Source organism: Carassius carassius, chromosome 49, assembly GCF_963082965.1.
Source record: "Carassius carassius chromosome 49, fCarCar2.1, whole genome shotgun sequence".
Taxonomy (NCBI): Eukaryota; Metazoa; Chordata; class Actinopteri; order Cypriniformes; family Cyprinidae; genus Carassius; species Carassius carassius.
In genome coordinates, this window is record NC_081803.1 from 8210443 (window position 1) to 8227714 (window position 17272).

Sequence of the window (17272 nt, forward strand, 5' to 3'; positions counted from 1 at the left end):
TATGAACTGCAAAATAGATATCAATTAGTTAGCGGATCCCGAGTTGACAGAAATGTTAAGATCACCTGTTCTTAAAAAGTACATATCAAATTAAAATGAAGTACAGTGAATTGTGGTTAGTAAAAATGGTTTGTTAAACCATAGTAAATCTATAACACATTATAATAAGTTTAAATTCATTAACATTACGTAATACATTCGCTACAATAAAAAATAAATAATAATAATAATAATAAAACGATTTTTAGAAGCCGTTATTGGTAAATGTATAGTTATTTATTATTAGTAATTTTTAACGATTCTAGTTGGACATATGAACTTTGTTCAACAATTTGAACAATCTTTTAAAATTGAAAAAGTAATTACATGAATACAGATGAATAAAATCTGTACAATTATGACTTGTTATTAGTTAATAATTCAACAACTAATGTTAACGAACGGAACCTTGTATTACGCTTTAAATCTTTAAGTAGCTTTAGGGGCGATCATGTTTTTTTTTTTTTTTGTCTGTAAAGGCAAATATGTAATCTGTAATACTGTAATAATATATATATATATATATATATATATATTTTAATAATATTATCTAGCACTTTTCAGTGTACAGTAAGATTAACATTTGTATGGATGTTTTATCCTTTAATCATTATCAAATAATTGAAAGCAATGCAGTTCTAGTTCTGGGAAATTTCATAGCTTTTATTATTGTTGCTTCCCGTTTTTAACTCTAAGGGCCGCTGTTGATTTGTAGAAACGCAAGGGTATCGCCAGTGGTTGGTGGAGCTGTGCTGTAGGGATGCTGGTAGGAGATTCTGGAGGAAACTAAACAGAATCGATGAAGGGAGACATTCACTGACTAATAGCAAACAAACTGGATGTATTTGTGGATATATTGACTGCGGAAAATCCTCTACAGTTTGTATTTTGAATAGGTAACCTATAAAAATGCTTGAGTTTAGAGCATGTAGATGGATTCAATACCAGTCTCGGGGACAGCCACTGGATCGTGTTTTCTTATGGAGGGTCTTATTCATCATGGCTGCTTGTTCGATTTCAAACACAAACGCACAGATTCGTTACTCCGTTCCAGAGGAAATGAAGAAAGGGTCGCTTATCGGGAATATAGCTCATGATCTTGGTCTGAATGTTGAAAGACTGCGCTCGGGTCAGGCTCGTATCGTGTCTGGCGACAGCACTGAGTACGTAGAGCTGAAAACAGACAAAGGGATCTTGGTTGTGAAGGAGAGAATCGACCGAGAGCAGCTTTGCGCTGAAACTACTCCGTGCAGCTTTGCGTTTGAAATAATACTTGATAATCCAATGGAACTGCATCATGTTACGGTGGAAATACTGGATGTAAACGATCATTCGCCAACATTTCCTAAAGATGAAATTAATCTTGAAATAAGTGAATCAGCCACAACTGGGGCTCGTTTCTTATTAGGAAGCGCAGATGATCCTGATGTGGGTGTGAATGCTCTCAAAAATTATATTATGTCAACCAATAATAATTTTATTCTGAAACAACACTCGCGCCCCGATGGAGTTAAATATGCTGAAATGGTGCTTCAGAAGCCTCTAGACAGAGAGCAGCATCCACGACTGTCTCTGATTCTCACAGCAGTTGACGGAGGAAACCCTCAGAGATCTGGTAATATGAAAATAGAGGTTAATGTACTAGATGCAAATGACAACGCACCAGTATTCAACCAATCAGTTTACAGAGCAACAATAGCGGAAAATACGCCTAAGGGAACGTATATTACAACTGTTAATGCAAGTGATGCAGATAGTGGAATGTATAGTTTGATTTCATACAGCTTTGCTAATTTAAAGGGAAACATAAATGAAGTGTTTGAAATAGATGAAAAGACAGGCGTTATTACTCTTACTGGGGTGCTTGACTTTGAAAAATCAAAAAAATATGAAATTGGCATCGAGGCCAAAGACCAGGGTGGTTTAGGAAACTCGGCGAAAGTCATAGTTGATTTAACTGATGTAAATGACAATGCACCTGTTATTAGTGTTATGTCATTTTCAAGCTCAGTGAGTGAAGACGCACCTCTTGGCACCACTATCGCTATTTTCAGTGTCAAAGATCTAGATGCTGGAGAAAATGGCCATGTTGACTGTAAGGTAGATCGAAAAAATCAATTTAAACTTCAGTCTTCACTACGAAATTATTACACTTTAGTCACTGATGCTGCCTTAGATCGTGAACGTGTGGCAGCATATAACATCACAATCACGGCTATAGATTCAGGGTCTCCTGCGCTTTCTACTCAGAAAACGTTAAATCTTAAAGTATCAGATGTTAATGACAATCCGCCCAGGTTTCAAGAGAGTGTTTACACTGCATATGTTACTGAAAACAATCCACCTGGTTTGCGAAAGAAAATGTTAATTTGGAAGTTAGTGAAAATGCAATTTGTGGAACTAGGTTTCCTTTGGATAGCGCAATAGATACAGATGTAGGTCTAAATGGAATACAGAGCTATAAACTACATCCAATTGATCATTTTAAACTGGAGGTTCATAGTCAGACTGATGGCAACAAATACATCGAGATGGTTTTACAACGAGAACTAGACCGAGAGGAACGCGATGAGATTAAATTGGTTCTTGTGGCAACTGATGGAGGGTCACCTCAGAAATCAGGCACGGTAAAAATTCACGTCACTGTTCTGGATGCTAATGATAATGCTCCAGTGTGCAAACAGTCAGTATTTAAAACTGAAGTAAGAGAGAATTCACCTGCTGGTACTGTTATCGGTACTATTAGTGCTGCTGATGCTGACGAAGGTGTAAATGGCCAGGTTTCCTATACCTTTGCTGTAGCAAGCAAAGAAGCAAGGGAGCTTTTTGAGATAAATACAGACACAGGTGAAATTACACTTCTTGATCATTTAGATTATGAATCTCAAAATAGTTATCAAATAAATATTAAAGCGAGAGATAAAGGAGGTCACGCAGATACCTGCAAAATTATCATAGATGTAATTGATGAGAATGACAATTCTCCAACCATACAGCTGATGTCGTTCTCAAACACCCTTCCTGAAAATGCCCCAGTGGGAACAACTTTAGCCGTCATTAACGTAGAGGACGCAGATTCTGGTAAAAATGGCCTTGTTCAGTGCTCAATAAATCAAAATATACCGTTTAAAATTGAGTCATCTCTCACGGATTATTACAGTTTAGTTACTGATGGTATGCTTGATCGAGAAAGTCTCTCTGAATATAACATAACGATCTTAGTATCAGACAATGGAAGTCCTGCGCGCCACGCAAACAAAACGCTTACTGTAAAAATATCTGATGTGAATGACAATCCGCCAGTATTCGAGTTCGAGGAATATAAAACATTTGTTAGTGAAAATAATTATCCTGGTCTGACTATAATGACTGTTAAAGCAAATGATGCTGACTGGGGTCCCAATGCGCAATTGTCTTATTTCCTGAAGGATGAAGACATGCATGGTGCACCGCTAAGTTCTCTCGTATCTGTAGATTCACATACTGGCACTGTTCATGCAGTTAAATCATTTGATTTTGAACAGTTGAAATCTTTTTCCTTTAATGTGACAGCTCGAGATGGAGGATCCCCGCCCTTGAGCTCTGAAGTGACAGTAACTATCAATATTCAAGATCAAAATGACAACGCTCCTCAGGTTCTGTATCCAGTACAGACTGGTGCTTCTACGGTGGCTGAGATTGTGCCTCGTGCTGCAGATGTTGGATATCTGGTCACTAAAGTGGTGGCTGTTGATGTGGACTCTGGACAGAATGCCTGGCTCTCCTATAAACTACAGAAAGCTACAGACAGAGCGCTGTTTGAAGTGGGTTTACAGAATGGAGAAATACGAACTGTGCGACAAGTGACTGATAAAGATGCAGTCGAACAAAAACTCACTGTTGTTGTGGAGGATAACGGACAGCCCTCTCGCTCAGCTGTGGTCTCCATTAACGTGGCTGTGGCTGACAGCTTTCCTGAAGTGCTGTCAGAATTCACAGATTTTACGCAAGAAAAACAGTATGACGAGAACTTGACTTTTTATTTAGTTCTCGCTCTGGCGGCGGTTTCTTTCCTATTTATCACGTGTGTGGTTGTTATAATATCAGTGAAAATCTACAGATGGAGACAATCTCGCTTCTTATATCAGTCCAATCTGCCTGTTATCCCGTACTATCCACCGCATTACGCAGACACGGGAGTCACTGGAACTCTGCCGCACGGGTATAATTATGAAGTGTGCATGACGACTGACTCGAGGAAGAGTGACTGTAAGTTTTCTACACTCGGTGGACAGAATGTTTTAGTAGTGGACCCGAGTTTCACTGAGGCCATGCAGCGCGCAATGCAGGAAAAGAACACTCTTGAAAAATCTGAGCAACAAGAAATGGTAAGACCCTTGCAGGAATAGATTACATTAATATTAGTAATTTGCTCTTTGTCTTTATGGCCATTACACCACAAATATTCGCTTGTTCGAGCAGTTATATGGATGTTTTTCCCCGCCAGGTCTTCGAGCCTGAAAACTATCAATTATTTAGGCGCGTTCGACTTTAAGCAGCGCTGCACAGAATAGGCTTGTTTGAGATGCGCCTCGCCTCACCTGAAATGTAAGCGAGAGTAGGCGGCTGCAATGAGAGGAGGAGTGAACAAAGCGCAGGCAAGCCGGACAGATCTCTCTTCTCGTAGTGGATCTGACACCTGTGAGATCAAAGATGGCTATCGCGGGATTCACCCTTGTGCACAGTGTTGCTAATAAACTGGATGTAATTCAAGTTCTGTTGCTTTTATATGAAAATAAATAAAATGAACAAGACACCCATTTAATTACATACCAAAGACGAGTTTATCAATATTTTTTTTCTTTAATACAGACATATGTTTTTGTTTATTAGATTTTTTTTTATAAAAATTAAATTACATAACCCAAAGAGATCGCACTGCCAGATAGTTTGGGAATATTCACACATAACATAAACACACAAAACATGATATTAGAGTTTTAAAATCAAACATTTTAAAAGAGAACATTACATCACAGTTGTTTAAACCAATGAGCATTAAGCTGTGTCGTCAGCAAGTCGTTTCCCATCGTGCTTTTGATCAGCGCAGTCGGTGGAGAGCAACTGCGCCCGACTGCTGAATCCGACACGTGCACCTTGCGCTCGCGAGAGATTTTTGACCTACGTCAGCATGACATCAGAGCAAGGCGGACGTCACTCGGACACATTTCTAACCGGCATGCATCTCGCGCTGATCACCGGTGATCGGTTCTGCGCAGATTTTGCTCATCTCAAACAAGCCTACCGATCACTGTATGAAAACGAAGCACCGATTCGAATGCATTGGATTCGTGTGCTCTCTTATCGCTCTCGCGGTACTTTGATGCCATACATTGATCCTTCTATGCAGCGCTGCTTAAAGTCGAACGCACCTATTGTTGAATTCTTCGGGAGCTGTTCATCCCGAAAGTTCTGAAATGGTCAGCGCTATCGCTGTTTGAAGTGGGTTTACAAAATGGAGAAAAAAGAACTGTGCTACAAGTGAATGATAAAGATGCGGTGGGGGGGGGGGGGGGGGGTGTTGGGTGCTTGAGCACCTGCCCCTTTGCCCTTTGGTGCCCAAAGTGCCCTTTTGTCAAAGCAAAATTTCCTCAATTTATTTTTTTTTGTCATAACATACCCTTTCGTGAATGCCTTCCATAGCCCATGCCCCATCTAAATATTGGTAAAATTTCTGAATAATAATTTAGCCGTAAATAAAATGACCCACATGATGACCTTTCACCTGACGACGACCGCATCCGACCGGGACGATTCGTCACGCCGCACGCGCATTTTTTAATTGCCAGAGGATATTTTCAACAAGCTGGTAAGAGGTGTTTCATTCTCAGCGAAGTGATTTTTATTTTTATTTACTTATTATTATTTTACAAGAGCGATGTGTTGTGAGAACATGCAGATATGTTGTTTATATTGCTGTGTGTAGCCTGTAGTGTAGAAGTAACAGTGTGCTGTTTGAGGGAGAAACGTTTCAAAGGCATCGAAGGCAGAGGCGCCATGCCCATTCGAAACGATTCTGTTGCGCTTATGAATGCAATGGCCAATCAGAGACGTGCAGAAGATGTGTTTAGTTCACTTGCTCGCTGGCTGAATTATTTAGCGAATTCTCTCATAAGAAACAACAGAAAGTGCAGATGTGCATACGAATGTAATATAAAGTGCTTAAGTGATTTTAATGGGAGTTTTTGAGAGTGCCTGAACTCTGTCTAGACTGAATGAAAATGTTCTTTGATAATGTAAATGTTCTTTACTCTCTGTAAAATGAAAGTGTTAAAATAAGTAACTTACAATATTTGCAATATTGCAAATTCAGTTGTATTAAAAATATTTTATGGCATGATATGGCACTTAAGTAAAAAGTCGGGTTTTTATGTGTAGTTAATAGATTACACTACTTTTCCATTTATTGATCAAATAACAATCTATAAAGGTACAAAACGCGTTTACTTACACATGTTTGAGAATCGAGATATTTCCTGATATATTAAGCATGTTTGGAATTGTTTTGAATAATTCCAAACATGCTTTCATACCATGACTTATAGCTACACCCACCCCCCCCCCCCCCAAAAAAAAATGTGCCCCCTCAAAAATCATGACTGCATGATACCCCTGATCGAGGGGTCTGGTCTTTTTATTTTATTTGACTAAACTATTATTATAGTACAGTATTTTGTTTAACACGTAGAGTGCCTTAAAAGCCGCACTTAAATATATTACTTAAATAATTTTTTTTTAATATATATATATTTTTTGTACTTTTAAAATTTAAATTGTCTTTTCTAATCTGTTTCAAAACTGCATCACAGCATTTGCTGCCGTATCAATACATAATCATCCATATCGATACGCGAATCAGCAAGGAATGCATCATAATATATTGCTGTATTGATATTTTGAACAGCGCTATTTAAAGTCTTGTTCCATGTGCCCCTTTTATACTTCGAGCACCTGCCCCTCCAAAGGTCTCTGCACGGCCCTGACAGTCAGTATTTAAAACTGAAGTTAGAGAGAATTCACTGGTACTGTTATCAGTAATATTAGTGCTGCTGATGGTGACGAAGGTATAAATGACAAAGTTTTCTTTTCCTTTGCTCTTGCTACCAAAGAAGCAAGTGAGTTTTTTTTCGGGATAAACAAAGATACAGGTGAGATTATACTTCTTAAAAATTTAGATTATGAACTGCAAAATAGATATCAATTAGTTAGCGGATCCCGAGTTGACAGAAATGTTAAGATCACCTGTTCTTAAAAAGTACATATCAAATTAAAATGAAGTACAGTGAATTGTGGTTAGTAAAAATGGTTTGTTAAACCATAGTAAATCTATAACACATTATAATAAGTTTAAATTCATTAACATTACGTAATACATTCGCTACAATAAAAAATAAATAATAATAATAATAATAAAACGATTTTTAGAAGCCGTTATTGGTAAATGTATAGTTATTTATTATTAGTAATTTTTAACGATTCTAGTTGGACATATGAACTTTGTTCAACAATTTGAACAATCTTTTAAAATTGAAAAAGTAATTACATGAATACAGATGAATAAAATCTGTACAATTATGACTTGTTATTAGTTAATAATTCAACAACTAATGTTAACGAACGGGACCTTGTATTACGCTTTAAATCTTTAAGTAGCTTTAGGGGCGATCATGTTTTTTTTTTTTTTTTTTTTGTCTGTAAAGGCAAATATGTAATCTGTAATACTGTAATAATATATATATATATATATATTTTTTAATAATATTATCTAGCACTTTTCAGTGTACAGTAAGATTAACATTTGTATGGATGTTTTATCCTTTAATCATTATCAAATAATTGAAAGCAATGCAGTTCTAGTTCTGGGAAATTTCATAGCTTTTATTATTGTTGCTTCCCGTTTTTAACTCTAAGGGCCGCTGTTGATTTGTAGAAACGCAAGGGTATCGCCAGTGGTTGGTGGAGCTGTGCTGTAGGGATGCTGGTAGGAGATTCTGGAGGAAACTAAACAGAATCGATGAAGGGAGACATTCACTGACTAATAGCAAACAAACTGGATGTATTTGTGGATATATTGACTGCGGAAAATCCTCTACAGTTTGTATTTTGAATAGGTAACCTATAAAAATGCTTGAGTTTAGAGCATGTAGATGGATTCAAAACCAGTCTCGGGGACAGCCACTGGATCGTGTTTTCTTATGGAGGGTCTTATTCATCATGGCTGCTTGTTCGATTTCAAACACAAACGCACAGATTCGTTACTCCGTTCCAGAGGAAATGAAGAAAGGGTCGCTTATCGGGAATATAGCTCATGATCTTGGTCTGAATGTTGAAAGACTGCGCTCGGGTCAGGCTCGTATCGTGTCTGGCGACAGCACTGAGTACGTAGAGCTGAAAACAGACAAAGGGATCTTGGTTGTGAAGGAGAGAATCGACCGAGAGCAGCTTTGCGCTGAAACTACTCCGTGCAGCTTTGCGTTTGAAATAATACTTGATAATCCAATGGAACTGCATCATGTTACGGTGGAAATACTGGATGTAAACGATCATTCGCCAACATTTCCTAAAGATGAAATTAATCTTGAAATAAGTGAATCAGCCACAACTGGGGCTCGTTTCTTATTAGGAAGCGCAGATGATCCTGATGTGGGTGTGAATGCTCTCAAAAATTATATTATGTCAACCAATAATAATTTTATTCTGAAACAACACTCGCGCCCCGATGGAGTTAAATATGCTGAAATGGTGCTTCAGAAGCCTCTAGACAGAGAGCAGCATCCACGACTGTCTCTGATTCTCACAGCAGTTGACGGAGGAAACCCTCAGAGATCTGGTAATATGAAAATAGAGGTTAATGTACTAGATGCAAATGACAACGCACCAGTATTCAACCAATCAGTTTACAGAGCAACAATAGCTGAAAATACGCCTAAGGGAACATATATTACAACTGTTAATGCAAGTGATGCAGATAGTGGAATGTATAGTTTGATTTCATACAGCTTTGCTAATTTAAAGGGAAACATAAATGAAGTGTTTGAAATAGATGAAAAGACAGGCGTTATTACTCTTACTGGGGTGCTTGACTTTGAAAAATCAAAAAAATATGAAATTGGCATCGAGGCCAAAGACCAGGGTGGTTTAGGAAACTCGGCGAAAGTCATAGTTGATTTAACTGATGTAAATGACAATGCACCTGTTATTAGTGTTATGTCATTTTCAAGCTCAGTGAGTGAAGACGCACCTCTTGGCACCACTATCGCTATTTTCAGTGTCAAAGATCTAGATGCTGGAGAAAATGGCCATGTTGACTGTAAGGTAGATCGAAAAAATCAATTTAAACTTCAGTCTTCACTACGAAATTATTACACTTTAGTCACTGATGCTGCCTTAGATCGTGAACGTGTGGCAGCATATAACATCACAATCACGGCTATAGATTCAGGGTCTCCTGCGCTTTCTACTCAGAAAACGTTAAATCTTAAAGTATCAGATGTTAATGACAATCCGCCCAGGTTTCAAGAGAGTGTTTACACTGCATATGTTACTGAAAACAATCCACCTGGTTTGTCCATATTTACTCTGAGTGCTCGAGATGATGACTGGAATCAGAACGCTCGTATTTCGTATCTTCTAGATGAGACTACAGTGCGTGGATCCCCTGCTTCCTCTTTTATATCCGTAAATGCTGACAGTGGAGTGATTCACGCACTGCGCAGTTTTGACTACGAGCAAATGAAAAGTGTTCATGTTTGTGTGAAAGCACAAGATGGAGGCTCTCCACCCCTCAGCACTAATGTGACTTTGGACATTATAATTAAAGATGAGAATGACAACGCTCCTCAGGTTCTGTATCCAGTACAGACTGGTGCTTCTGTGGTGGCTGAGATTGTGCCTCGTGCTGCAGAGGTTGGATATCTGGTCACTAAAGTGGTGGCTGTTGATGTGGACTCTGGACAGAATGCCTGGCTCTCCTATAAACTACAGAAAGCTACAGACAGAGCGCTGCTTGAAGTTGGTTTACAGAATGGAGAAATAAGAACTGTGCGACAAGTGACTGATAAAGATGCATTCAAGCAAAAACTGACTGTTGTTGTGGAGGATAACGGACAGCCCTCTCGCTCAGCTGTGGTCTCCATTAACGTGGCTGTGGCTGACAGCTTTCCTGAAGTGCTGTCAGAGTTCACTGACTTTGCGCATGAAAAACAAAATGACAATAACCTGACATTTTATTTAGTTCTCGCATTGGCTGCTGTTTCTTTCCTATTTATCACCTGTGTGGTTGTAATAATATCAGTGGAAATCTACAGATGGAGACAATCTCGCTTCTTATATCAGTCCAATCTGCCTGTTATCCCGTACTATTCACCGCATTACGCAGACACAGGAGTCACTGGAACTCTGCCGCACGGGTATAATTATGAAGTGTGCATGACGACTGACTCGAGGAAGAGTGACTGTAAGTTTTCTACACTCGGTGGACAGAATGTTTTAATGGTGGACCCGAGTTTCGCTGAGACCATGCAGCGCGCAATGAAGGAAATAAACTTAGAAGATCCCGGCAAATGTTCTGAAATGGTAAGATAAACTGTTATTTAAAAATACAAAATAAAATAATATAAAATCTTTGTGATATTAAAATTACATTTAACTAATTTTGCTTAGTAGTTTAGGAGAAACTTTTTCACTAGGCCTATATAACATTAGTGAACATGTTTATTATTTCATTAATGCAAGTTAATCACTGATACTGCATTTATTAAATATTAACATATAATTATAATATTGTTCAGTATGAAATCACCTTTGTTCATAATACGTTGATCATACAATTTAGAAACAATATATTAGTACGTGGTAACATTAAACTACCATAATAAACGCTATAAAATGTTTATCATTTTAGTTCATGATTCATAAAGCATTAACTAATGCTAAGGAATTTAGCCTTACCGTAAAGTGTTACCTTAAAATCGTGATTTGATAATGAAGTCTGTTCTGTTTGTCGCACTGCATTGTTACATAATACCTTATGATTTCGAATTTATTTTCACTAATAGTGAATCATGTTTGTTTTCTTATATTTAAGTAGTGCAATGCATAGTAAGATTTAAGTTTACGAGAACGGCGAAGTGTTATTTTATATGTATTTGTTCAATACATTGTTTAGTTTTATTATTGTTGAGAGCTAATGCCCAATTCCAGTTGTAAGACATTTCAAAGCTTATCAGTGTAGTTTCTCGTTCTCAGCTCTAAGGGCCGCTGTTGATTTGTAGAAAAGCATGCAATCGCTAGTGGTTGGTGGAGCTTAGGTGATGCTGGTAGGAGACTGTGGAAGAGATAACAGAGAGTCGATGAAGGGAGACATTCACTGACTAATAGCAAATAAACTGGATGTATTTGTGGATATTTTGACTGCGGAACAGCATCTACAGGTTGAAATTTGAATACATTACGTATAAAAATTTATGATCAAAGCATATAGAATGATTCATTGTTACCAATCGCGAGGACAGACACTGGATCGTGTTTTCTTATGGAGGGTCTTATTCATCATGGCTGCTTTTTCGATTTCAAACACAGACGCACAGATTCGTTACTCGGTTCCAGAGGAAATGAAGAAAGGGTCGCTTATCGGGAATATAGCTCATGATCTTGGTCTGAATGTTCAAAGACTGCGCTCGGGTCAGGCTCGTATCGTGTCTGGCGACAGCGCTGAGTACGTAGAGCTGAAAACAGACAAAGGGATCTTGGTTGTAAAGGAGAGAATCGACCGAGAGCAGCTTTGCGCTGAAACTACTCCGTGCAGCTTTGCGTTTGAAATAATACTTGATAATCCAGTGGAACTGCATCATGTTACGGTGGAAATACTGGATGTAAACGATCACTCGCCAACATTTCCTAAAGATGAAATTAATCTTGAAATAAGTGAATCAGCTGCACCTGGATCTCGATTCTTACTAGGAAGCGCAGATGATCCTGATGTGGGTGTGAATGCTCTCCAAAATTATATTATGTCAAATAATGATTATTTTATTCTGAAACAACACTCGCGCCCCGATGGAGTTAAATATGCTGAAATGGTGCTTCAGAAGCCTCTAGACAGAGAGCAGCATCCACGACTGTCTCTGATTCTCACAGCAGTTGACGGAGGAAACCCTCAGAGATCTGGTAATATGAAAATAGAGGTTAATGTACTAGATGTAAATGACAACGCACCAGTATTCAACCAATCAGTTTACAGAGCAATAATAACTGAAAATGCGCCTAAAGAAACGTAAATTACAACTGTTAATGCAAGTGATGCAGATAGTGGAATGTATAGCTTGATTTCATACAGTCTCGCTAACTTAAAAGGTAACATAAAAGACATTTTTAAAATCGATGAAACAACCGGTGTTATAACTCTAATAGGGGAACTTGATTATGAAAAAGCAAAAAAATACGAAATTGGAATCGAGGCCAAAGATCATGGTGGCTTAGGAAACGCAGCCAAAGTCATTGTTGATTTAATCGATGTAAATGATAATGCGCCAACAATCAGTGTTATGTCATTTTTTACCCCAGTGAGTGAAGATGCACCTCTTGGCACCACTATCGCTATTTTCAGTGTGAAGGATGTAGATGCAGGAGACAATGGCCACGTTGTCTGTACAGTTGATCGAAATACTCCATTTAAACTACAGTCCTCACTGCGAAATTATTACTCTTTAATCACCGATGCTGCTTTAGATCGTGAACGTGTGGCAGCATATAACATCACAATCACGGCTATAGATTCAGGGTCTCCTGCGCTTTCTACTCAGAAAACGTTAAATCTTAAAGTATCAGATGTTAATGACAATCCGCCCAGGTTTCAAGAGAGTGTTTACACTGCATATGTTACTGAAAACAATTCACCTGGTTTGTCCATATTTACTCTGAGTGCTCGAGATGATGACTGGAATCAGAACGCTCGTATTTCGTATCTTCTAGATGAGACTACAGTGCGTGGATCCCCTGCTTCCTCTTTTATATCCGTAAATGCTGACAGCGGAGTGATTCACGCACTGCGCAGTTTTGACTACGAGCAAATGAAAAGTGTTCATGTTTGTGTGAAAGCACAAGATGGAGGCTCTCCACCCCTCAGCACTAATGTGACTTTGGACATTATAATTAAAGATCAGAATGACAACGCTCCTCAGGTTCTGTATCCAGTACAGGCTGGTGCTTCTGTGGTGGCTGAGATTATACCTCGTGCTGCAGAGGTTGGATATCTGGTCACTAAAGTGGTGGCTGTTGATGTAGACTCTGGACAGAATGCCTGGCTCTCCTATAAACTACAGAAAGCTACAGACAGAGCGCTGTTTGAAGTGGGTTTACAGAATGGAGAAATAAGAACTGTGCGACAAGTGACTGATAAAGATGCAGTCAAGCAAAAACTCACTGTTGTTGTGGAGGATAACGGACAGCCCTCTCGCTCAGCTGTGGTCTCCATTAACGTGGCTGTGGCTGACAGCTTTCCTGAAGTGCTGTCAGAGTTCTCAGATTTTACGGACAAAAAACAATATGACGAGAACCTGACGTTTTATTTAGTTCTCGCATTGGCTGCTGTTTCTTTCTTATTCATCACCTGTGTGGTTGTTATAATATCAGTGAAAATATACAGATGGAGACAATCTCGCTTCTTATATCAGTCCAATCTGCCTGTTATCCCGTACTATTCACCGCATTACGCAGACACAGGAGTCACTGGAACTCTGCCGCACGGGTATAATTATGAAGTGTGCATGACGACTGACTCGAGGAAGAGTGACTGTAAGTTTTCTACACTCGGTGGACAGAATGTTTTAGTAGTGGACCCAAGTTTCGCTGCAACTATGAATCACACAATCAAGAAAAAAAATTCTATCGACGATCTCCAGTCTACAGAATCGGTAAGAGAGTCATGGGACTTTTTAAATTTTAACTGATAAAAAAAAAAAAAAAAAATATATATATATATATATATATATATATATATATATATATATATATATATATATATATATATATATATATATATATATATATATATATAATATCAGACAAATCAAGTATAGCATAAACAAATGAATGTTCTATGTACACCTTTCCACCTTATTCTTCAATTTGGAAGTAAGCAGGACCTTCAATTTGGAGGTTACAGCAGCATTAAGTGTGTCGAATAAAGAGATTAGAGAGTTCACAAAATGTTTTGCTGTAAATTGCTGGAATTGTTGTCTGAGTCTAAGCTAAGTGTATGTGAGGAGAGAGTGATCCTATGATTTTCTATTCATTCATTAAAATATATTGGTCGTGGACAAAAATCTGACTGATATTATGGATTAATTGCCTTAATATGGAAGAGGAAGAAATAAATCTAATAAAATAAACAGCAGCGTGATATTTTACATGTAGACATGTGAAAATTTGTTCAAGCTAATTATTGAAATATGAAGAATAATTATGAAATAATCATAAAAACGCAAGGGCACTTTGAAAATGTTCAGCACCACTTGTCCTGAACAGCGCCTTGCTGGATAAAGGTATACTACTAAAGAGGACCACGGTCTTCTTCATTGTGTTTTAATTTAACCCAAAATCTGTTGCCTACAAAATCCACATCCAAAATGCATATTAGCCTTTATTTATTTATTATTATTATTTTAATCAGCAATATATCCTGGAACACAGACAGTGTGACATTCTACATATCCTAATAATTGGTTTATTGCCAGTGTGATATAGGCCTAGGAAATAATATTCGCTGATAAAATACGTTGTATTGTATGTATAAGGTTATAACTTTGATATGCTATTTCTTATTTACACTCAGAGGGTCGCTGTTCGTCGACAAACAGCGGAGAAACTGTATTTCACAGACCCTCCCCCGTCACGCAATATCACGGAGAAAAAGGCAATAAAGCTGCCACCTCATTTTTTTTCCACAAAAACTGTTCATCGCTCGTCGTCCCGTACGGAGCTAATGATTGCACTCGGAATTTCATATATTTTAAGGATAGACGGATTGATTGTTTTCTTTTCTTTCTTTCTTTTTTTTTAGGCGTCTGTGTATTTGAGACAATGCCTGGCCCTGATGCAATGATACGGCATTCGGTGCTGTTTTTTACTCTTTTGATTCACATTGCGCGAGGACAAGTCAGTTACTCCATTCCTGAAGAAATGTCAAAAGGATCGATAGTGGGAAATATTGCGCAGGATTTGGGCTTGGATTTACAACGATTAAAGTCAGGAAAAGCGCGAATATTTACCAGAGACAACACGGAATATATCGAACTGAACAGAAACACTGGATTGCTGCTTATTAGAGAGAAAATGGATCGCGAATCTCTTTGTGCAAAAACAACTCCGTGTGCTTTACATATTCAAATGATTTTGGACAACCCGATGGAATTATACACGATTACAATAGAAATCATGGATATAAATGATAACGCTCCGAGTTTCCAGAAAAAGGACTTTAGCTTTGAGATCAGCGAATCGGCGGTGGCGGGTGCAGGTTTTATGCTTGGGGGAGCTTTTGATGCGGATGTAGGAACAAATGATCTTCAGAATTACTCGCTTAAACCGAGTAACCAATTCAGGCTTGAATTGCACAATCAGGCAGACGGTAGTAAAAACGTTGAGATGATCTTACAAAGACCACTCGACAGAGAAACGCAAAGCTCGCTTACTTTGTTGTTAGAAGCATTTGATGGAGGCGATTCGGTGCTTTCTGGCACTGTACAGATACAGATTACTGTGCTAGATAATAATGATAACGCTCCTGTCTTTACGCAAAAGGTATATAAAACTACCATAAGAGAAAACGCACCAAAAGGTACTGTGTTAACAGTCGTGAGCGCATCTGATGCAGACGAAGGATCAAACAGTGTAGTGACGTACTACATATCTGACACAGTGAACAAAAATGTCGCCGACATCTTTCTTATTAATGAAAAAAGTGGTGAGTTAACATTAAATGGACAGGTTGACTATGAAAAGGTCAACTATTATGAACTTAATATCCAGGCAAAAGATCAAGGAGGACTTTATAACGCATGCAAAGTAATTATCGATGTCCTGGACATTAATGATAATTTGCCTAGTATTCAGATTCTGTCTAGTTCCCACTCCATACCTGAAGGTTCTAACTCTGGTACTGTTGTTGCAATGCTAAATGTTGATGATCTTGATTCGGGTGTAAATGGGCAGGTTCAGTGTGTCATGAATGGGAATTTCCTTTTGAAATAACATCTACGTCTAGCAATTTCTTCAGCTTGCAAACAGAGCAGGGATTGGACAGAGAGCGAGAAGCTGAGTACAATATCAGTGTAATATGTACTGATGAGGGAGTGCCAGCACTATCCAGTAATGTATCTCTTCGTCTGCAGATAACAGATGTGAATGACAATGCTCCTGTATTTGAGAAAAGTCACTATGAGGCCTATGTGCTGGAGAATAACACACCTGGTCTCTCTATATTTACCGTTATAGCCAGTGATGCTGATTGGAATCAGAATGCCCATGTTTCTTATATTCTAGAAGACAGCACTGTTAATGGTGTTTCTGTCTCATTATATGTATCAGTTCAACCTGACAGCGGACTGATTACAGCTGTGCGCTCTTTTGATTATGAACAGCTGAAAGATTTCCACTTCCGGGTAAAAGCGCAAGATGGAGGCTCTCCCCCGCTCAGCAGTAACGTGACAGTGAAAATTACTATTAAAGATCAGAATGACAACGCTCCTCAGGTTCTGTATCCAGTACAGACTGGTGCTTCTGTGGTGGCTGAGATTGTGCCCCGTGCTGCAGAGGTTGGATATCTGGTCACTAAAGTGGTGGCTGTTGATGTGGACTCTGGACAGAATGCCTGGCTCTCCTATAAACTACAGAAAGCTACAGACAGAGCGCTGCTTGAAGTTGGTTTACAGAATGGAGAAATAAGAACTGTGCGACAAGTGACTGATAAAGATGCAGTCAACCAAAAACTGACTGTTGTTGTGGAGGATAACGGACAGCCCTCTCGCTCAGCTGTGGTCTCCATTAACGTGGCTGTGGCTGACAGCTTTCCTGAAGTGCTGTCAGAATTCACAGACTTTACGCACAAAAACCAATATGACGACAACCTGACGTTTTATTTAGTTCTTGCACTGGCCGCTGTTTCTTTTTTATTTATCACTTCCGTGGTTGTTAT

The 17272-nt window shown here is 38.5% G+C and overlaps 2 protein-coding genes across 5 annotated transcripts in view; both read left to right on the forward strand.

The window, feature by feature from the left end:
- Positions 1-17272, forward strand: part of LOC132132883 (protocadherin gamma-C5-like) — a 94514-nt gene that overhangs the window by 14432 nt on the left and 62810 nt on the right. For 2 of the 4 annotated variants that reach the window (XM_059545427.1, XM_059545431.1), the window contains exon 1: positions 8075-10653. The exons of the other annotated variants lie outside the window; for them this stretch is intronic. In XM_059545427.1, coding sequence (XP_059401410.1) covers positions 8203-10653 — 2451 coding nt within the window. In that variant the 5' untranslated portion in view covers positions 8075-8202. Of the gene's footprint in view, positions 1-8074; positions 10654-17272 lie in introns of those variants that run through there. 4 annotated transcript variants of the gene reach the window in all.
- Positions 14725-16479, forward strand: LOC132132886 (protocadherin gamma-A11-like). Its single transcript, XM_059545440.1, has one exon. The coding sequence runs from the start codon at positions 15160-15162 to the stop codon at positions 16327-16329; it is 1170 nt and encodes a 389-aa protein (XP_059401423.1). The 5' UTR covers positions 14725-15159; the 3' UTR covers positions 16330-16479.

What these genes read in the sequence shown, in the direction of transcription:
- LOC132132886 (XM_059545440.1), top strand. Translation starts at nt 15,160, where the DNA reads ATGCCTGGCCCTGATGCAATGATACGGCATTCGGTGCTGTTTTTTACT.